The sequence below is a fragment of the Molothrus aeneus genome, chromosome 16, assembly GCF_037042795.1.
Source record: "Molothrus aeneus isolate 106 chromosome 16, BPBGC_Maene_1.0, whole genome shotgun sequence".
In the NCBI taxonomy this organism is placed as follows: Eukaryota; Metazoa; Chordata; class Aves; order Passeriformes; family Icteridae; genus Molothrus; species Molothrus aeneus.
The window spans coordinates 692,123-712,606 of record NC_089661.1 but is presented as its reverse complement, the minus strand read 5'-3'; the positions used below and the strand labels follow the sequence as shown (position 1 = coordinate 712,606).

The 20,484-nt window shown below is 56.9% G+C and overlaps 1 protein-coding gene across 7 annotated transcripts in view; it reads left to right on the top strand.

The window, feature by feature from the left end:
- Positions 1 to 17,437, top strand: part of LOC136563496 (ankyrin repeat and fibronectin type-III domain-containing protein 1-like) — a 239,083-nt gene extending 221,646 nt beyond the window's left edge. For all 7 annotated transcript variants that reach the window (XM_066560904.1, XM_066560902.1, XM_066560901.1 and 4 more), the window contains 18 exons: positions 1,583 to 1,784; positions 2,126 to 2,333; positions 2,629 to 2,823; positions 3,064 to 3,177; positions 3,752 to 3,849; positions 5,338 to 5,428; positions 7,215 to 7,322; positions 7,548 to 7,647; positions 8,162 to 8,294; positions 9,021 to 9,140; positions 9,489 to 9,704; positions 9,975 to 10,141; positions 10,549 to 10,699; positions 11,431 to 11,599; positions 11,859 to 12,025; positions 12,880 to 13,090; positions 13,336 to 13,982; positions 16,250 to 17,437. In XM_066560904.1, the coding sequence (XP_066417001.1) occupies positions 1,583 to 1,784; positions 2,126 to 2,333; positions 2,629 to 2,823; positions 3,064 to 3,177; positions 3,752 to 3,849; positions 5,338 to 5,428; positions 7,215 to 7,322; positions 7,548 to 7,647; positions 8,162 to 8,294; positions 9,021 to 9,140; positions 9,489 to 9,704; positions 9,975 to 10,141; positions 10,549 to 10,699; positions 11,431 to 11,599; positions 11,859 to 12,025; positions 12,880 to 13,090; positions 13,336 to 13,982; positions 16,250 to 16,537 (3,385 nt within the window). In that variant the 3' untranslated portion in view covers positions 16,538 to 17,437. The remainder of the gene's footprint in view (positions 1 to 1,582; positions 1,785 to 2,125; positions 2,334 to 2,628; positions 2,824 to 3,063; positions 3,178 to 3,751; positions 3,850 to 5,337; positions 5,429 to 7,214; positions 7,323 to 7,547; positions 7,648 to 8,161; positions 8,295 to 9,020; positions 9,141 to 9,488; positions 9,705 to 9,974; positions 10,142 to 10,548; positions 10,700 to 11,430; positions 11,600 to 11,858; positions 12,026 to 12,879; positions 13,091 to 13,335; positions 13,983 to 16,249) is intronic.
- Positions 17,438 to 20,484: the final 3,047 nt, after the last annotated feature.

The window sequence follows — 20,484 nt, the reverse complement described above, 5'->3', positions numbered from 1 at the left end:
CCCTCTAAATCCACAGGCTGAAGCTGATGAGATGAATGATTGCCAGGAGCCAACCTTAGCAGCATTTTCCACTCTTAAATATCACAGTAATAAAAGGTAAAATCATTAAAGTCCTTCTGCAGCCCCCTGTGCCTCATCTGAAATGAGGACGACGAAGGGCGCAGAGCAAGGGGTTATTAATATCCTGTCTCACGATGATGGCTTTATAAACATCCTTACCCCAGGCACAGCCTCACTGGGCTGCTCTGGCATGACCTTCAGCCAAATGCCATGCTTTTATCACACTTGATATTTAGCCCATAAAGCAAGGGGAGGAAGACTTTGCCCCTAAATATCTGAACTTATACACAGGTGGACGGGGCCAAAACTGAGAGAAACTGTGTTAAGTGTAGCCATGCTAAATGCTCCTTATACCTGATGCTCCTCTCTGGGAACTGTGCCAGAGCTCCAGCAAGAAGGGGATCAGATGTTTGACGCAGTGGAAACCCTCCATGCCGCAGGGGATGACTCATGGGCAAAAGCCCCACACAGCAACAAGGCCACACTCATGCAAAGCCAGGGACTTTGACTGGTGGGAAGAGGTCTTGATGGAGACAGGAGAGCTGTTCCTTTTCCCTGACTGCAGGGAAAGGAATAGCTCCCACTCTAGAGAGCCCCAGAAAAGACACTAGCTTTCCTTGTGACTGGTAGATCTTGAAAGTAAGAATCAAAATCATGTCCCAATGGCAGGGCATTGGAACTAGATGGTCTTCAAGGTCCCTTCCAACCCAAATGAGTCTGTGATTCTATAATCAGAGAGGAGAAAAGATTTTGTAGGTTAATAGATGGAAAAGGTAAGGAGCAGCTGTGAAGCCAGGATCTCTTGGTGAGCAGAAGACCGGGGTCACTGGTCCCCATCAGGACCTGGCATTGTCTGGATGCCCTTAGAAATGGCCCTTAATGTTCCCTGCTCCCACTTCACTTCCAGAGAATGCCCTTTGCTAGAATAACAACTCCGAGACAAGTCATGTACCAAAAAGAGCTGAGGGATGGTGCTAAGTGCAGGGTTCCTGCAGAAGAGTGGGTGTGGAGAGGGTACACGAGACCATCCCAGGCCAATGGTGATGGGCAGCAATCACCCAGCACGGGTCTGGAGGCTGCCAGGCCCTGCAGCCTCCACTGCTGAGGGGGCTGGGCATCTCTGGATGAGGCAGCCCATCTCTGTAGGAGCTGGTTGGTGGAGAATGGGTGTGTGGAGAGATTGCCCTGCTGGGATGGATCCAGACCAGTTGTAGAGTTGAGCAGCCTGAGGTTGCTTTGGGCATCCCAGGTTGTGTCTGAAAGGAAATGTCTTACCTACAGGGATCATATGAGCCCCTTGGCACCCCTGCAGGGCCAGCAGCCAGGAACAGATCTGCCTCAGCTGAAAACAGATGGGTGAGGGCATTGCTAGCACTGGCGTTCACCTTGCAGCCGCTCACATTGGTGCTGCCTGGGAGTGCTCTGGCTCTCCGATTCCTGTCTTGGTCCTGACAGTACAGATGTGCCTCTGCCTTTCTGGCACATCCTCCATGCCTCATTTCCCTCCTGGCTTTTTCCCCAGGTCATCCTCCCCTAAAATGACCCAGCAGATGCGGGACCTGCAGCTGGCGCAGGCCAGGAAGCCACCAGGCCCTTCCTCACCAAACGCAGCCAAGAGGCTCTACCGAAACCTGTCCGGGAAATTCCGCGTCAACTACACCTCCTTCGACGAGGGCAGCCTGGTGGGACGGGGTGAGAAGGAGAAGCTCCGCAAGTCCTACCTGGTCAGTGCCTGCTGGCTCCATCCAGGTGGGGACAGAGGGTCTGTGGGGGCTGGCTCCATCCAGGTGGGGACAGAGGGTCCCTGTGTGGGTGGTGCTGGAACCTGGGTGGGAGCACAAGATTGTGTTAAGTGAAGCTGTAGCAAGTTCAGTTGGAGGTGGTCCAGGTGTTTGCTTGGCATCATCCAGATGTGTCTGCAAAGAGCTGATGCTCGCAAGCCCTTGGGATGAGGGCACCCTCTCCCTGCTTGGGTTCATGGGGTGCTAGTGAGGGTCCAGGGTATGTGGTGGGATGGAAGAGGGTGCCCCGTGCTCAGCCCAGCTGCATTTCTCTTTTCACCCAGTTCCAGAGCAATGCTGCGCTCTTTGAGGCCGTGGAACTGCAGGATCTTGACAGGGTGCAGGAGATGCTGAAGCACTATAGCCCTGAGGAGCTGGACCTCAACACCCCCAACAGTGAGGGGCTCCTGCCCCTGGACATCGCCATCATGACCAACAATGCTCCCATCGCCAGGGCCCTGCTGCAGGCAGGAGCGAAGGAGAGCCCACACTGTGAGTTGGGACAGGAGTCGTGCTGTGCCCATCACCTGGGTCTGCAGCATGGTGCAGTGGAGCATCCCAGGCATTGGATGCAGGTGGGGAGGTGATCACTGGGCTCTGGGACACCGGTGCAGGCTGCAGCAGGGCTGCAGGGGAACCATGCACTCAATCAGACCCCAGGACCGGGACACAGCGAGGAGGATGGGGTCTCGGGGTGGGGATTCTTTGCCAGCAGAGGCAGAGCTTGCCCTAACCACCTTCTCCTCCCTTTCCTCCTGGGCCCGTGGCCATGTGCACTCTGCCACAGTTGTGAGCCTGGAGAGCCGCTCGCTGCACCTCTCCACGCTGGTGCGGGAGGCGGAGCAGCGCGTCAACGAGCTGATGGCGCAGGTGGTGAACGAGGCGCCCAACGCTGACTGCTCCGAGAAGGAGAAGCAGCTCAAGGCCTGGGAGTGGCGGTTCCGGCTGTACAAGCGCATGAAGGCAGGGTTTGAGCATGCCCGTGAGTGACCGCAGCGGGACTGGGGCTGTCCCTGCTCCGGGGAAAGGAGTGGGGCTGTGCATGGCACCGGCACCCATCACCTGCACCCTGAGGCCCGGACTTGCAGTGTGGGTGCATGGAGGGGAGAACATGTTCCATCAGGGAATACGTCCCTGCGGCTGGGGAGGGGCCCCAGAGGGACACAGGGAGGTTCAGAGCGACCATCATGGCTGTAGCAGTCCCTGCCCTCTCTGTCCCCAGGAGTGCCAGATGCCCCCAGCAGCGTCCACCTCTCTGTGGCCAGCAGCACCTCATTGCAGGTGACCTTCTGGGAGCCCCTGAGTGTCAACTCAGCCGTTGTCACCAAGTACAAAGGTAAGGACGGGGATGCCTGCAGCAGGGCAGGGTCACACAGCCACAGCAGGTGCCTTGCAACCCATGTCAACGCAACAGAGCCATGGGCAGTGCTGCCAAGCCCCAGTCAGGCCACTTTTATGCTGGAGGACAGAGGAAGCCACAGTTGCTGGACAGCATGGCCACCATCCAAATGCTCTGAGCTAGACCAAACATCATCCTGCACCAAGGCAAAACTTGGGGTGTCGCTTGTTGGCTGCCCCCTCATCCTGCACACTGGGAAGACTTTGTTGTTATGCACCCCTCACCACCTAAACCAGATATTTTTGGCTTCTGGAAGAATTTCTTCCATCCCCCACTTCTGAGCCACCAATTAAAGGTGCTGACCCATCTTATGTGGCTTGGTGAGGACAGCAGCTCCCCATGACCTTCCCCCCTCTATGAATCACCTTTTCCATGCCTGCACTCCGCTGCCTCCATCTCCTGTGCTGTCTGCAGTCCCCCTGCAGCTGCTCTCTGTGACATGCTGCCCCAGCCCTGGTGGCCTGTCCCCACTCCAGGGCCTCATGGCACATTGGGGTCTCTGTCCTTGCAGTGGAGTGGAGCTGCTCCCCTACCTTCTCACCACTGCTGGGAGAAGCTGTGATTGACAAGCTGAAGGACCTGCACTTCACCATCCAGGGGCTGGTGTCGGTGAGTGCCCACAGCAGGCAGGGCTCAGCAGGGAGAGCCCACAGCTGGGAAAAGGCCATAGTGCAGCCCATGAGGAGGGGATCAGCCACTGCCACAGGCTGCCCAGAGCAGTGGTGGAGTCATCATCCCTGGAAATGTTCAGAAGATGTGTATTTGGTACCCGGGGACATGGTTTAGTGGTGGCCTTGGCAGTGGTTGGACTCAGTGATCCTAGATGCCTTTTCCAACCGTAATGGTTCTTTGTTTCTATGATCGTTTTGAGCAGGAGCAATAGGATTGTGCCACGCTGTGTGCCATGGGCACAGCCTGGGCAGAGTCAAGACTGGGGGGCTGGGAGAAGCATCTGTCTGTCCCCACATGGCTACAGCCCCTGACAGTGGAGCACCTCCCTGAGAGGGTGCCTGGGGACTCTGCAGTGACAGGCAGAATGGGCCCATTCACCCAACACTGATTTATTTATCCTCTGTCCCCCTCCCCACTCCTGTCTCCACCCAGGCTCTTCTGGGCAGTAAATCAGTGGCTCAGCCCTCTGCCACCTGCACATCCAACCCCTCGGCCCAGCCCCAATGTCACCAAGAGGTGGGACCAGCCCCATCTTCATCTTTGGGAGCTCGGCAAGGTCATGGCTGGTGGGACTGTGGCTCCCTGCTGTTTTATCTCCCTCAGAACTGCAGGAGCCATGCCTGGGCTGGCACCAGGGACATGGGGACTGTGGTGGGATGGAGCTCAGGATGGGAACACGGGCAGATGCTGGGATAAATGGGGTCAGCCTTAGCAGGGGTAGGCAGGCAGGGAGCACTGATTTGAGGAGCAGAGAACCTCCTTGGTGAGGTGAGGTGAGGTGAGGTGAGGTGAGGTGAGGTGATGAGGTGAGGTGAGGTGAGAGGGGCTGAGGACCAGGAGCGCTGTCAGGGCTGCCCGTAGTGTGGCAGGGGGGGCTCAAGCGGAGCCTGGAGCAGCATCACTGCAAGGAACTGCTCCAAGCCCATCAATCACACTCGCAGAGCTGCTTCACAGGCTCCTGTCACCTTCATGAGTGCCTGGAGGCCTGGCAACATCTGGCAGCTTGGCTGGGCTTTAATCAGAGGTTTTAATCACTGTCACTGTGCTACAAGCTCTTGACAGTGCTGGGCTGGCTCCCTGTCTCCAGGGGCTGGATCCTTACATGTCCCAGGGGATCACCAGCACCCCAACCCACAGAAGCACTGAGTCTTTCTGGCTGGAGCATCTCTGGCAAGGGACATTTGCAATGTCCAGTCCTTCCTCTGTGTGCCCTGAACTCACCCAGCAGGGCCACAGGGATTCTCTAGTGCCTCATGACAAGGACTTTGCACAGGAGGGGAGGTGAGAGCCAGTGACCTGGGCTGTGGGCTCCCAGCTGAGAGCTCCTCATGCTGTACTGGAGCAGTGGGCTGGAGGACATCCTCCTTGCCTTAGCTGCCAAGCTGGGAGAGGTGGGGTGTGCTGAGTGTGCTGCTCTCCTTGCAGGGCACAGCATACCATGTCCGCGTGTCTGCCTACAACATGAAGGGCTGGGGTCCCCCGCAAGCCTCCATGCCCCCCTTCGCCATCCCTTCCAGTGAGTACCTCTGGGAACACCCCCTCGGCAGCCAGCATGGGGCAGGGGGGACAGGACAGCCCCCTGTGCCATCCAGGGGTCCCTCTCACTGCTGGGATGGGAGCGAGTGGAGCCAGGGGCAGAGTTTGGAGTCTCAGGCCGGGCAGGGAGGCTGTGCCTGGTGGTCTGGGATGCTGCCTGCAGCCAACAGGTGCTTTGCCAAACAGTGAGTTTTCAGCCTTGAATTAACCTTGCCACCTGGGAAAGTCTGAGCCATTTCAGGCCACCTGGATCAGCTCATCCCATGGAGGAAGCTGGGAGGTGGCAAAGAGCCAGGACTCAGAGGGGTCCTGGGTGGCAGTGGCCTCCCACTCTGTGCCACCACATGGTCTCTCCCATCCAGCCCAGACCCAAAGACCTGCATTCCCTGGCATGGATGGGGGTCACAAGCCTCAACAGAGACCAGCTCTGGGCTGTCAGCACTCTCCTCCCCATGCTGGCCCCAGGAGAAGTGTCAGGAAACAGCCACAAGTGTCACACAAGGCACCCCAGGGGGCTGGGTGGAGAAGGGCCAGGAGGAGTGAGCTGGAAGGAGCAGCCCAAAGGTGAAGTTCAGGACTAAGGGGGCTCCAGATTGGCTTTTGCCACTTGTCACCAGTCCCAAAACAGGTGCCTGTATGGTGTCCCATGGGACTGGTGCTGTAAATGAGTAAGGAGCAGCCCTCTGGAAGGCTGAGCTTGTCCCAAGAATCAGGCCATGGAAGCACATCCTGTCCCACCATGCTGCAGACACCCAGGGAGCAGGGCTGCTCCTCCTGGGAGCAGGGAGGGCACTGGGAACAGATGGAGATGAACAGTAATGGGTCAGAGAAGTGCAGCACCGTGCACACAGCTCTGGCTGCAGATCCATAGAGCACTGAAATCACCAAAATCCATTTGCATGTCTAGGAATGCACACAGCAAGGGCACAGCAGTCTACTACCGTGGCGTTATCTTGTCCCTGTCATGTTTGCACCCACTTTAAAGCCCATTTGCCACCTCACACAGGTCACATTCCCTGTGACCAAGATCCAGGTGGCATCAATTGAGTGTGGCTGAAGTGAATCAGACAGGAGTGGGGTTTATTTATTTTTATTGCCAGTAATATTTCTCCCTTCAGTAGAGATCCCTCCCTGGCCCAGCAGAATATGGTCAGGCACCTCCCTGGGTGTTTTTAAAGCTACTAAAAATAGCGGCAAGTTCTAGCCAAAGTTAACAGAGCTGAACTTTCCATGGAAAACAGCAGCGGGCAGGACATGGGGTGTTTAAAGCAATTAATATAAAGTTGAGGGAGAAGTGCCAGCAGGTCCCCAGCCCTGCTCAGGGTCCTGCTGCTGTCCCACGCGGGTGGAGCTGGCAGGAGTTTATTTATGTGTTTGTCGAGGTAAGCCCGGCTTCCAGCGCTCATCTGGAGTAACTGGGAAAGACCTGGAGGAAGAGACTGGAAAGAATTTTATTTTTTAAGGCCAGTGAAGTGTAGCAGCAACAGACAGAACCTTGTTCCTTCCCCCTGGTGTGTCCCTGCCATGCTGTGGGGAGGCTGGTGGCCACGGGGTGCTGTGCAGAGCTGGGTGTTCCTGGGAAGAGGGGCACAAAGCTGGGGATCGCCCAGCACACCCAGAAGTGCCCAGCACCGACAACTGCTGCCATGCTGTGGCATGAGGGGACACCCAGGGGATGTGGGAGGAGGGGATGGGAACCCTTGTGCCCCAGAGGGTGCCCCCCCACGGGCAGAGGGTGCCGGGGTGACGCTGCTGTGTCCCCACAGACTGGCGCGAGTACGACGGGCGGGCGCCGCGGCGGAGGGGACAGGCTGAGGCTCTGGACCATCTCCTGGGCCAGGTGAAGACCGTCCACCAGCACTGCATTTGCCATGGTGAGCCCACAGCACAGTGCTCCACGGAGGCTGGGGCAGGGGCAGCTGAGTCCCGGGGGCTGTGGTGTGATCTGCAGAGCTGGGTGGTGCAGGAACAGCTCTGTGCCGTGGATGTGAAGAGCAGGGAGACAGCTCAGGCAGTGGAGACCTCAGCAGAGCCTTCCCAATGGGTTGGTATCAGCTCTTCATCTCCTGCTGCAGCATCCTCTGCTCTCTGCTCCACAGAGCCCTGCAAGAACCAGCCCCAGAGCAGAAAGCATTCAGTCTCCAAGAGCCTCAAGCACCTCTTCCACCCTGGCAGCAAGTTTCTCAAGACACTGAAGCGGTGAGAGGCTGGTGCACGGGGATGGTGAGAGCCCCTGTCCCAGCAGGGCTGCAGAGCTGCCCATCCTGAGAGCTGTGCTTGCACGCTGGGGGCTGGGGGTGCTTAGAGCAGGGTCTGCACGGGGAGTGAGCTGGTGGTGTCAGTGGAGATGAGTCCCACGGCCCAGAGAGGCTCTCTTGGTGTCTCTGTTTGAACTGGCCAAGCTGTGCTGGTGCCCAGATCCCTGCATCACCTCTGAGGCTCACCTGGCACCCCACCTTGTCCAGACCCAGAGTGTTCCCTGCACAGTCTGGCCCATCTCTGCCCCATGTGCTGCAGGGTCATGGGCTGTGGTATCTGCTGGGACACATTGGGTTCCTGTTCCTGCTCCCATACCAGCCACAAGCCTCTTCTGCCACAGGCTGTTGGAGAGAAGTGGGGACGGGACATCTCCTCTTCTCCCAGGAAAGAGACCCTCTGGGAGATGGAGCTGGCAGCTGGGGCGGCTCTGAAGTCTCTCTTCTCTCCCATGCAGGGGCCTCTACCTGACAGCCATCTTCTACAAGGATGACAACATCCTGGTGACCCATGAAGACCAGATCCCCGTGGTGGAGATTGATGACACCTACTCCTGCCTGCTCATGCAGGATTTCCTCTGGCTCACCAAGGTGGGTGGCTGAGGGACTCTGTGCTTGGGCAGAGGGCCAGGAGTGCCAAGGTGAGCCAGGCAGCCATCAGGAAACACTTCTGCCCCTCCAGCCTGGACACTGGGGCTTGGCAGTGCAGGCAGCCCGTGGACTTGCTTCTTGCTGGGGTTCAGCACAGACCAGGAAACTTCCAGGGAATGGCATTTCATCCCAACCTCTGGAAGCCCAAAGATGGGCAACAGACCGAGCAACACTGAGCAGGCTGTGTGCCAGAGTGGGTGGCACTGCCTCTCCATGGGGATGTCAGTGGCTGTTGAACTGCTTCCCCTCAGCATCCTGCCATGGCATCTCTGCCTCTGCTGTAGGATGCACAGGGAGCAGCTGCCAGCTCCTCTGATGTCAGCATACTTGTGGGCAGCTCAGGGCCAAAATAATTTGCTGGGTGATCCTTATCTACTGATGGAGAGTGTTTTCTTCTCCCTCCCCATCTTGGCCAACTTGAATACAAGCTTAAGGTTTCAGTCCTGGATGAAGATGGATGTCTGAGTGGACATGGCTCAGGGCTGCCTTCGGGTGCAGGCTCTGGAGGCATCTCAGTGCCTGTGGCACAGGGATTTGTTTGCACCCCTGCTGAGAGGTGCTGCATGCCCATGCACATTCCTAACCCAGCTGAGAGAGGCAAACAACTTCCCCAAAACTCCCTGGTGTGCCCCAGCTGCAGCAGCAGTGACACTCTGGTGTGTGCAGGTGTCATGCATGTGGGACGAGATCCTGTGGCTGCGGCAGTGTGTCACCGTGTCCCAGTCCTCCTGCTCCTGCATCCTGCAGACGCGCTTCAAGATGCTGCTGGCCATCTCACAGATGCAGGTGAGGGTCAGCCTGGGGGGGAACAAACACTTTAGGTGGGATGCTGGAGTCTGAGCTCCCTTGGGAGCAGCATGCAGATGTACCACAGTCAGATAAACCCAGGATCTGCTGGCCATGACTGCGTGTCCCTGCCTCGTCCCCCCTGGCAGGACTCCAGCCATGGGTCAGTGAGGTGCCAGGTGTCATGGCAGTCTCCTGCAGAGGGACTGGGGACCATCAGGGTGCTGTTCTGGGCAGACTGGTTTCCAGCAGGCAGCTGCAGGCACATCTCAGCTGCCCAGACCCACCATGCCTCCGGGATGTCCCCTGACCCTCTGCTTTCTCCTGCCTTCCCACCCTGTCACACAGGGGCTGCTGGGCATCCAGGACCTGGGGCAGGTCTTCTTTGAGCCCATCAAAGACAAACAGGGCAACATCCTCATCGTCACCCTGAAGGAGGTGAAGACCAACCAGACCTTCGAGAGCGTCCGCTGGGTGCCCATCTGCAAGCTGCAGAGCGGCCGCAAGTCCGTGTCCTCCCCCGAGGAGCCCACAGCTCTGGACACGCTGCTCATCTCCCTGCAGGTCTGTGCTGGGGCTCCCCTGGGAAACACCAGTGCTCCCTGCTCCCCCTCAGCCTGGAAAGGTCACAGCGGAGGGGGAGCAGAGCCCAGCCAGCCTCCAAAACTCCTGTTGTTTCAAGGGGAGGCATCCAGATGGTGCCAGATTCGACCTGGCAGCACCGGGTTGTCTTCCTGTGCCACTCCCCTTCTCCAGCTGGACTGGCTGTGCTACAGCATCAGCACAAGCCCTGCTGTGAGGACTTGCTCAGTCCAGCAGTGTCTTTGTTCCCAGGACAAGCTGGCTTATCACCAGCGGAGCAGCCATGCCCTCTCCCCGGGCCTCTACCTGGGCTACTTGAAGCTGTGCAGTGCCGTGGATCAGATCCGAGTGCTGGTGCCAGAGCAGCTCCCCAACATCCTGTGCCACGTCAAGATCCGCTCCAACCCCAACATCTCCAGGTAGGATTTGCAGGGGATGGTGAGACCCCCTGTCCCAGCCAGGCTGCTGTGTCCCACGCAGGCTAACAGCTTCCATCACCTCCTGCTTCAGCAGCAGTGTAATATTCCCTCCTATCCCTGCTGTGCAGCGCTCTCAGGCACAGGGTGGGGTTGTTAGGGTGTCCTGGGTGGGGTCAGGGCTGAACTCGACAATCCTTGTGGGTCCCATCCACCTCAGCATATTCTGTGATTCTGATTTAGCCTAGAGCAAACCAAGTTCCCTCTCTACCTCCACCTCTCCCAAACCTCTGGGGATGCTGCACTGACTGGGAGAGGAACAGCCAAGCAAACACACCTCTCAGAGAAATTGTATCCACGTCCACCCAAACTGCTCCCTCCTTCACCTGTCTGTCTCTGGCCTTCTGCAGAGAGGAGTGGGAGTGGCTGCAGAAGATGGCCAGCGTGGAGGAGCCTGTTCCCACAGAGCCAGAGACTGACAGGTCCCAGAACCCCTTGTTTCAGGAGCTCCAAGTGGCCATCAAGGAACTGATGACCCTGGTGAACATCCCACTGCAAGAGGTAGAGGCAGGAGCCAAGGTCTGGGCAGAGGGAGGGGATGGGGCTGTGAGCACAGTGCTGGTGGTTGCAGCAGGTGCTGCATGTCTGGGTCTCCTTGTGAAGCTGGAGCACCCAGATTTTAGTGCTGTGCAAACAAAAGGTGAGCGGTGAGTCTGCCCTGCCCAGGGTCAGTGTCCACAGGAGCTGTTTGTCCTTCCCACGCTGTACCCCCAAAGCAACAAGAGCAAATCTGGGTTGTTACTGCTGCCAGTTGTTTGGTCCTGGGCAGCACGAGACCAGCCCAACTCTGCCCCTCCAAAGCAGGCTGATCCCTGGCCAGTGCTGGGCTGGAGTGCAGCCCCTGGGGCCAGACCGCATGGGGAGAAACTTTCTTCCATCATGCCAAGTATCTGCTGGGAAGCAACCCAGCAGCCCCAATGACAGGTATGTGCTTCTGGCTGGGCAGCTGGGAGGGCACCTCCCTGCTCATCGCTGAACCATCTCTGGTGGCACATTTTCAACACCCTGCTGTGGTGACTTTGACCAGAAGTTTTGAAACTTTTAGGAAAAGTTAGAGAAGAAGTGATGAGATTATGCAGATTATGCCAGAAGCAAGGAGCCTCTGGTTATGTGCTGAAGGTGCAGAGTCCCCTGGCTGCAGGTGGTCCCTGAGGACTACTCCATGCATGAGGACTGGGCAGAGGACCCACCAGGTGATATGTGCAGCTGTTACCTGCACTATCTTCTTGCAGGCCAAAGACTTCCGTCTGTACAGCCAAGAGGTGCTGGACTTTGGGGATCAGGTCTCCTTCCTGCTGCTGCTGCCTCCGTCAGACGACGTCTGCACCGCTCCGGGCCAGAACAACCCCTACACCCCTCGCTCTGGCTTCCTTACACTGCCACTGCAGATCTTTGAGCTGGGTGAGGAGAGGGAATGCCAAAACCCAACTTTGCTGGTCCCCTTGTCCTCTGAGGCTCCTGAGAGCTGGGCTGGGCAGTGGGGTGCCTGGAGGTCCCTCCCTCCCTGGGGAGGAGGCATGGAGGGATGTACTGAGGGCTGTCCAAGTGGACTAATGGACAGTGTTGCCTCCTCATCTTGGGTGATAGGGAGGAGGCTGTAGGGCATCCATAGCATGGGACCTCATGTTTTTCATCCCCCCTCTCTTGTTTCCTCTCTCAGTCCACTTCTTCACGTACAGCCGGGAGTTCATCACACAGTACTGCCAGGTGTCCGCCCTGCTGGAGCTGGAGTCACTCCTGTCCCAGCAGAGCCTCAGGGAGGCTTTCTCCGATGCCGAGCTTGCCACTGCCAAGCAGAGGCACCAGCAGGTTCAGGACTACATCCAGGTATGGGGTGGGAGGAGGCTCGACAGTGCCCCTGACCTGCCAGGACTCAGGCAGCAGCATCTGCACCCAGGCTGTTCCCTGGTCTTGGTAGCCCTGGGGGGATTTCTCTGATGTTGCTGATGGGTAGCAGCAGTCTGGTCTCTTTCATAGATTCATTGAATGGTTTGGGTTGGAACAGATGTTAAACCTCATCCAGTTCCACCTTCCACTTTCCCTGGTTGCTCCAAGCCATGTCCAGCCTGGCCTTGCACACTTCCAGGGATCCAGGGGCAGTCACAGCTTCTCTGGGCACCCTGTGCCAGGGCCTCCCCTCACATGGAACAATTCCTTCCCAATATCCCATCTAATCCTGCCCCCTGGCAGTGGGAAGCCATTCACCCTTGTCCTGTCACTACAGGCCCTTGTCCCATCCCTCCATCCCTTGTCCCAGTTCCCTCTCCAGCTCTCCCCGGAGCCCCTTTAGGCACTGGAAGGGACTCTGAGGTGTCCCTGGAGCCTCCTCTTCTCGAGGCTGCAGTTGCTTTATCGAGCAACTTCTTACTGCAATGATCACATTAAAAATCCCAAGGAGACACCCAAAGTGCACATGCTCTCTTTGCTAGAAGAAGGTCTGCAAGTGCATTTTAGGATGGACTTGCGAAAGAGCATCTCACACTACTCCTGTCCCCAGCACCCCTGCTGAACCAGCAGCTGCATCCTCCTCCTGCCTGAGAGCACTTTCTTTGCATTTCCCAGCTCAGGGATTCCCCCAGAGCACTGGGGAGATGTATGTGTACAGACTCTGTGTTTTGCCATGGGACTTTCTTGCTGTGGTTTGCTGTGTGAAAGGGCTCCTCCATTTCCTCTGTTGGCAGCAAATGGAGGAAATCTGGCGAGAGATGCGCTGGATCATGGATGTCCTGCAGCACGCCCGCTACAAGCAGCCCTCCTGTGGGATCTCTCTCAGTGGCTTCCTCAGCGAGGCGGGGGGAGCAGCGAAGGAGAAAACCCGATCCTCCTCGTCCCACCTTGACTACCTTCCATCGCCAGTGCTCTCACCAGAGACCAGCCGCAAGCTCAACTCCGGTAGGGACCCGAGCTCCTGCCTGGGGGCTCAGGGGCTGCCCGGGCTCGGGGGTCCGGGGTGGCTGTGCCCAGGGTGCCGGCAGGGCCGGAGCCTGGACGCGCAGGGCAGACCCGCCCTGCCTGTGCCGTGCGAGCACCTCAGGTGTGTCACAAGGGGGTGAACCTCAGAGGCTTCCCTGGATTCCACCTCAGCGGGGGATTCCACACTCAGGCTGAGCCGCTCTTTGTTGCTCTCCCCCCGGCAGACTCGCACGGCCTGTCGGACGAGGAGGGCTCCTCGGAGGTGTTCCTGGCCACCGACAGTGACTACGACTCCAGCCGGGCGCAGAGCCCGAAGGAGCTGGACCTGGTGTGCTCCACCACAGGGCCCGAGTGCTGCAGCCGGAGGGCGGCCCGCACCCTGCGGGACAGTGCCCCCGACGTCCTGCAGAGCCACGAGCTCCAGACCCCACCCGCAGTGCCGCCCCCGCCCGAGGAGCCCCGGCCACCGGCCAAGCTCTATGACAGTGACTTTGTCCTGCCCAGCCGGCAGATCGAGCTGCTGCGCATCACCGAGAAGCGACAGGCGTACTGCGTCCGGACCAGCAGCCTGGACTTCCCCAAGCCCCACTGCCCTGCCCCGAGGAAGTCCTGCCCCGGCTCCGTGGACAGCTCCCCGGCCGAGAGCAGGAGCACGGGCCCCTGCGGGCCGCTCCGGCTGGGGCCTGGCTCCACACCCAGCCCCGAGCGCCGCCGGGGCCGCCGCGGCTCCGATGAGTGGACTCAGGACTTGCCGGAGCAGCAGCCAGAGCAGCCTGGGGGCTTGGCCGACCAAGGGAAGAAGCCGGGCTCTGTCACCTTGAGGGTGTGCCCTCAGTACGAAACGGGACTCTCCAAAGAGACCAGTGTCAAGGTACCGGAGCCTGTCACGGGTGGCAGAGCGGCTCTGCCGTGCCCGGAGGGACAGGGCTGGCAGGATGGGGACAGAGGCGGCAGGGCTCCTGTGCCCCACACCTGGCCCTGCCCTCCCCATCCTTCACCATCCCAGGGGTGAGGTCCCCTGGAGACCCGCAGCACTCCTGCCCTGACTCCCTCTGTCCCTGCTGTAGATGAGGCTCCTGGTAGGACAGCGATGGCTGTTGCTGCAGAAGGATGAGCCAGGGCCATACATAGTGAATTTTGGGGACAAGGCAGTGGGGGTGAAGTTTATCTCTTGGTCTGTGGTTCAGCAGGTGACAGTAGCTTGGTGCCACCCAGTGTGGGCAGGCAGAGCAAAGGACACTTTTGGAGGGTTTTTTTTTGTTTTTTTTTTTTATTTTTTGGGGTTTGTTTTGTTTTGGTTTGCTTTGGGGGTTATTTTGTGTTCTTTGGGGGTTTATTTTGGCTTGGGTTTTTTTGTTTTTTTTTTTTTTTTAGTTTTGTTTAAAATAAAGAGAGAAGAAAACCTGACTGTTCTAATAGGGGGGAAAAAGCCAAAATAGCAGATGAGTGTATTAGCAAAAATCCAAATCTTCCTTGATATATCCGAGCTACTGATATAATAACTGAATCCATTGTTTAAGATAGTGTCCTTGCCACATCCTTATGTGATGGTGTGTTCAAACACTTCATACTTCCAGGCAAAAATTCAGCTGTCACCCCTGCCCTGGCCATGCTCCTCCAACAGCCTCCCCATCCTGGGTGTGTAGTCTCTGCTCCAGCCTTCCTCATTAGGGAAGGGAGAGCAGGAGCTTTTTGTCTCCAACCTCTGGCAATTCCAGTGGCAGAACCCACTCCAGTTCCAGCTGGGGCAGCAGGCAGAGCTCTTTCCATGCTCCTTCAGACTGTGCTGGAGCAGCTGTGTGACCTGACTCCTTTCCATGAGGGCTTTGCTGCCAAGAGCTGACCCCACCAGCTCTGATCACTCACACCTGCTCCCGGTGGGGTCCCCCATAGAGGACCATCCCCCAGGACATCTTGGGCAGGTGCCCCTCTGGCTTTGTGGCCTCCTTTGATCCCAGCCACGGAGATGCTTCCCCGTTGAAGTTTCCTTTCCGAGACATTCCTGGTGCCCAGGACAGAGGATGGTGGAGCAGAAAATCATTAAATCATTACTGGTATGGGTTGAAAGCAACCCTAAAGGAATGGCAGAGGAAGAACAGTGCCAACAGGCTGATTGGTTTATTGCTGGGGACATTTGTTAGCCAGTGTCTCTGCACCCAACTGGGACATCCTAGCAGAGACAACTCTGCCTCACTGGATTATTTTCCATTTGAGGAATGCCCATAGATTTCTGTGGAACTGAAGCACAGCCCTCAGGTTCTTGGCGGGCTGCCCATGTAGCTTTTGAAGTTGCAAAGCTTTGGACACGCCTGCTTGAAAGCATTTTACGATATTCTCCTGGTGTAAATGGCTGAGCCCTGCCATGGCTGTTCAGGGCTAGCAGTGCTCACGTGGGCCCAGGGCTGGGACCACCCTGCCGGGGCAGCACTCCTGGCGCTCTGCAAGCCCTCACAGATGTGCCAAAGGAAATGTTGCTTTGCCTGGGTGAGGATGGATGTCCTGCCCTGGAGCCTTTGAAGCTCCCGGCGTTAGCAGCCAGGGCCCTGATGAGCTCATTTTCTTGACAGGATTTGGGATTCACAGGGCTGTCCCCTGGGAAGCAGAGGGCAAGGGTAGCTGTTGGTGGGAGAACCCCAAGCTTGCGCACGGGATGAAATTTATTGCCATGTTCCAAAGAGGTTTCAGTTGTAGTTTGGCAGAGCTGTTGTGATCCAGCTGGTCTGAGGGTCTGGACCCTGCTCACGAGAGGGACTTCACACAGATCCCTCCATGGTATCAGGAGCACGACAGGGACTGTCCCTCTCCAACTCCAGGTGATGAGATAGTGGGGCAGGCTCAGCAGAGCTGTAGGTGACACATGCAAGGGTTGAGTGGCAAGGGCTTGGAAACAGGAGTAGAGGCAGAGAGTAGTCCATAAGTTTGGGCCCTGGCATGGAGGGGCACCCCTTGGGCATTCCCTCGGCATGGTGTGCCCATGGCCACGGGCAGCACTGCTCACAGGCACCTCTGGGCAGCTGTTCCTCCACCCTCACCATTCCTCCACTCCGTCCGCTGCCTCTGGCCCCTGTTCCTCCTCATTCCTCCCCCTTACCATCCATCTCTCCCATCTCTCCATCTGTGCCATCTCTCTCTCCACAGCTGCACATCACCAGCCAGACGCCTGCCAGTGAGGTGGTGAAGCTGGTGGTGCTGGAGATGAACGGCATCGCACGGGACGTGCTGGGCGCCTCAGCCGCCGTCTGCTACGGCGAGGAGCAGCTGGAGCACTTCGGGCTGGTGTTCGCTGCCAACGAGAGCGAGCGGTGGCTCCCCGATGACTTCTTGCCTCTGTCCCTCCACACCAGCCAGCCCGAGGGGCGGTTCCTGGTGCGCATCAAGGAGACGTCCCCTCTGGTGCTCCAGTACGGGCCAGCGACCACCGTATGAGAGAGGAGAGCGGCGGGACGGAGCGGAGACCTCGGCTTCCAGAGCAGACAGCTCGTCTCTGATGCTTCCTTCTTCCACAGACACCCTCTCATCAGGCGTCCGCGGGGTGGAATGGGATCACACTGGGTTGTGTGTTCTTTGTTTGTGCTATTTTTTAATTTTTTTTTTTTTAACCAAAGAGACATCGAGACTCAGTTTTTCTGACTGGAGAAGAGGAGGGTGGAGTCCAGAGACCTCAGAGCTCAGGAGGAATCTCTGCAGGAATGGAATTTTTGAAAGTAAACATTTTTAAGGAGAAACGGGGGGGGGAGAGAGAGAGAGGAAAAATATTACAAGAAGAAGCAGCAATACTTTTTTTTTCCCTTTTTTTTCTGAAAAACCTTGTTTGGGATTCACTGAAGGCAAAGCCACAGAGGATTGCTGGGGAGAGCTGTGGTGTCAGTGAGGAGAGGGCAGGAGCCACAAGGACAACCCTGAGAAGGGCATTTTCCTATCTGCCCTCCTTTCACTGCACCTGGAGAAATGATTCTTGCACAAAGTTCTTGGAACAAAATTATATTATTATTTTTATTCTGAAAAAAGTCAATAATCATTGTGCCAGAGCCACTGGAGTTGGGTAAAGGTGAAGACCCTTTGCCTTGTGTCCAAGACTAAAGGAACACATGCAGCCAGCCCCCTGCACTCACAGATGTGTCAATACCACACTAGAGATTTGCTATAGAGCATCTCCTGCAAACCCCTGGGCTTCCCTGTCCCCCTGGGTGCCGTTTTGTTCTGGTGATTGTGCTTCTCTAGTCCGTCCTACAGCATGACATTTTGTTAGCCACTAGGTCTCCTGTTAACAAGGTTACTTTTCTGATCTCCTGTGGTCCATAGTAAAAAAGACTGCTGCTGACTGCATAGCACTTGTCCTTCTTGTGGCTGGGTGCGTAGCATTCCATCATCCATCTCCCAAACCAGCTCTGATTCCAAGGGCTGGGCTTCTCTTTCCCAGGAGTGTTTAGTGGGGTGCTTCCCACACTGTGCAGTGTTACATTAACACACAAATCACATGTGTGGGAGCAAAGCACTAGTCAAAAATGCTCCTCTGGGATTCATTGCTCTGTAAGGCAGCAAGATAAGGTTGGGCATGCCAAGGCATCACCTCCATGGGCTGGTGAAACCCCAGAGCTGTAGGGCTGGATGCCTAAGTCAGGTTCTGCAGCCTCCACTGATGGAAGAACACCTGGAGAGGAGCAGGGATGGGGCCAGAGCTCACAGCTGTTTCACAGCTGGCACAAACTCTGTGAGGAAGGTGCCAGTCTGGCACCCCTTGGCAAGGCGAGGCTTCTGATGCTGATGCTCCTGCAGCAGCCGCCTCACTGTCCTTCCCCTGGCACGGAGGGATCAGGGCTGGGCAGCAGCCCCTGCCACTGGGTGCCAGGGTGCAGGAGGGGCTCTGTGGGCAGCCATGAGGGTTGGCTGTCATTCCACAGAGGTTCCTCATTCCTCGCCTTGCAGGCACCAGTGTGGCACAGGCAGGAATACATCCCAGCACGACCCCTTCCTGCCCCACGTCAGAGCCACTGTGGAGGGGAGGATCCTGTGCCAGCCCCTCAGCTGGTGCCAATCAACCAGCACCACACTGACGTCAGTGCAGGCACCGCCATGGGACATGGAGGCGAGCGACAAAGGAACTTCTTAAAAGACACTTCTCCCATCTCCTCTCTCCTTTGCTTGTCTTCTGCCTCGAGTTAAAACCAACCCCACTCTCCCAGGTCAAGGAAGAAGTGGGTTGGTGAGTGCAGAGGTTCCCATGGTGTTTGTCATTATTGGGCATCCACAGGCACTGACATCCCAAATTGGCAGGAGCTGCAGGGTGGCCCTTCCCTTTACATGTGTCACCTACTGATGCTCAGAGCCTGAGGCAAGGCAGAGGAAAGGCACAGCTGGTGGAAAACTAAGTGCCTTTTTGAAAGTCACAGAGTGAATTCAGTGTTAGATCAGGGCTATGTACAGAAAGCTACATCTGTGTCCCTGATGCTCCTCAGCATGGAGCCGCGCAACTCCTTATGCCCTTTTATTTGACCCCAGAAGGGAAAAAGTCCTCCCTTTTCTTTAAGAATTTGTTCTCCCTTCCTAGAAGTCCAGTTCCATCAAGAGAGACAGAGCCATGACCCAAAGCCAGGTGCTGCTCCTGGGACAATGTCTGCAGCTGGAGCTGCTGCCCACCCCCTGTGCAGAGCTCTGCCTGTGCAAGAGCCTTGCTGGCCCTGCAGAGCTTTTCTGCAGGAGCTGCTCTGGCCATGCAGCAGCTTTGATCACTTGGCTGCAGGGGACAGTGTGGGACCTCCTCCTCTTGCTGGGGAGAGGAAGAGAGAAGGAGCTGGGGCCTGGTAGGAGCAGAGTTCGATGCAAAGTGGGAAGAGCAGGAGTTGTGCAGCTTTTTTGTGGGAAGCCCCACAGCCAGGGACTTGGGATGTGTGATGTCCTGATGCAACACACTCCTCACAGAATGACACAAGATTTGGGGTTGGGAGGGACCTCTGGAGATCATGCAGTCCAAACCCCTGCCCAGGCAGGGTCACTTGGAGCAGGTGACACAGGAATGTGTCCAGGTGGGTTTTGAATGTCTTGAGAGAGGGGAAACTCCACACCCTCCCTGGGCAGCTGTTGCAGTGTTCTGCCACCCTCCTTGGAAACAACTTCTTCCTACTGTTGAGGTGGAACTTCATGTGTTTTTGTTTGTGGTCATTATTCCTTCTCCTGTTGCTGAGCTCCACTAAAAAAACTCTGGCACCATCTTCTTGGCACCTGCCTTGGAGATATTTTTATGGATTGATGGGATCCTCTCTCAGTCTTCTCTTCTCCAGACTAACCAGGCCCAGCCCCCTCAGTCTCTCCTCATAAGGAGGTGCTCCTGACCCTTCATCCTCTTTGTGGCCCCTACTGTACAGCATTCCTTGAAGAATGGCACTTGCAAGGTGGTTGTCTCTTTTCCTATTTTCCTTCTCTCCCTCGATGGTTTCATGGTCACATACCAATGTTTTCTTTCTGAACAGGTCGCTGAGCCTTCAGACACTCTCCTGCCCTTCCCCACAGTCAAGGACAAGGCAGCAGGCTCTGTCTGTGGCAGTTTTTAAGGCTGCCATCTTGGTGCTGGGGCTTTGGGAGCCATGGTGGCTCTTTGAGGTGGTGTGACAAGGTGTTGGGTGAGGGGCACTAAGCCCTGGCAGCACGAGGATTCAGAGTCAGCCCTGTGGGTCTCCTTGCACTGGTGCAGAGGGTCGGTGAAAGGGTTTTCTCCACAGGGACCTGGCACTCGCTCTGGCACGTGCACCATGGCACAGGCTGGGGAGGAGAATCCCCAAAGCACATGAGCTCAGCACTGCTGTCTCCTGCCATGGAAGCTTGTAGCATCTCTTTTCTCCAGTATTTAATGAGCAAAGCAGGAGAGAATCCTGGAGGGCTGGGACACTGTAGCTGCACAGAGCTGTGTCACCTGGCACAGACACCACTGTCCCTGCAGTCCCTGTGTCCCCAGCCCTGCCAGACATGGGCACTGCCACTATCCAGGCACAGACACACCTGTACCTGTACGTGCACCTCACCTTTGTGCCATATACCCACCTGAACCCAGGTGAGCACCTTCAGTGCTGGCTAAACCCTCTGCACTGCTATCATGGAATCAGGGACTCATCCAGGTTGGACAATGGCTCTAAGATCATGAGTCCAACCATTAAATCCAGCACTGCCAAAGCTGCCACTAACCCATGATCCCATATGCCACATCCACACGGCTTTTCAATCTCTCTCTCCAAGGGTGGTGACTCCACTACTCCCCTGGGCAGCCTGTGCCAGTGCCTGACCACTCTTTCCAGGAGGAAATTTTTCCAATATCCAATCTGAAACTCCCTTGCTGCAACTTGAGGCCTCCTCTTGTCTCCTCTTGTCCTTTGTTCCCTGGG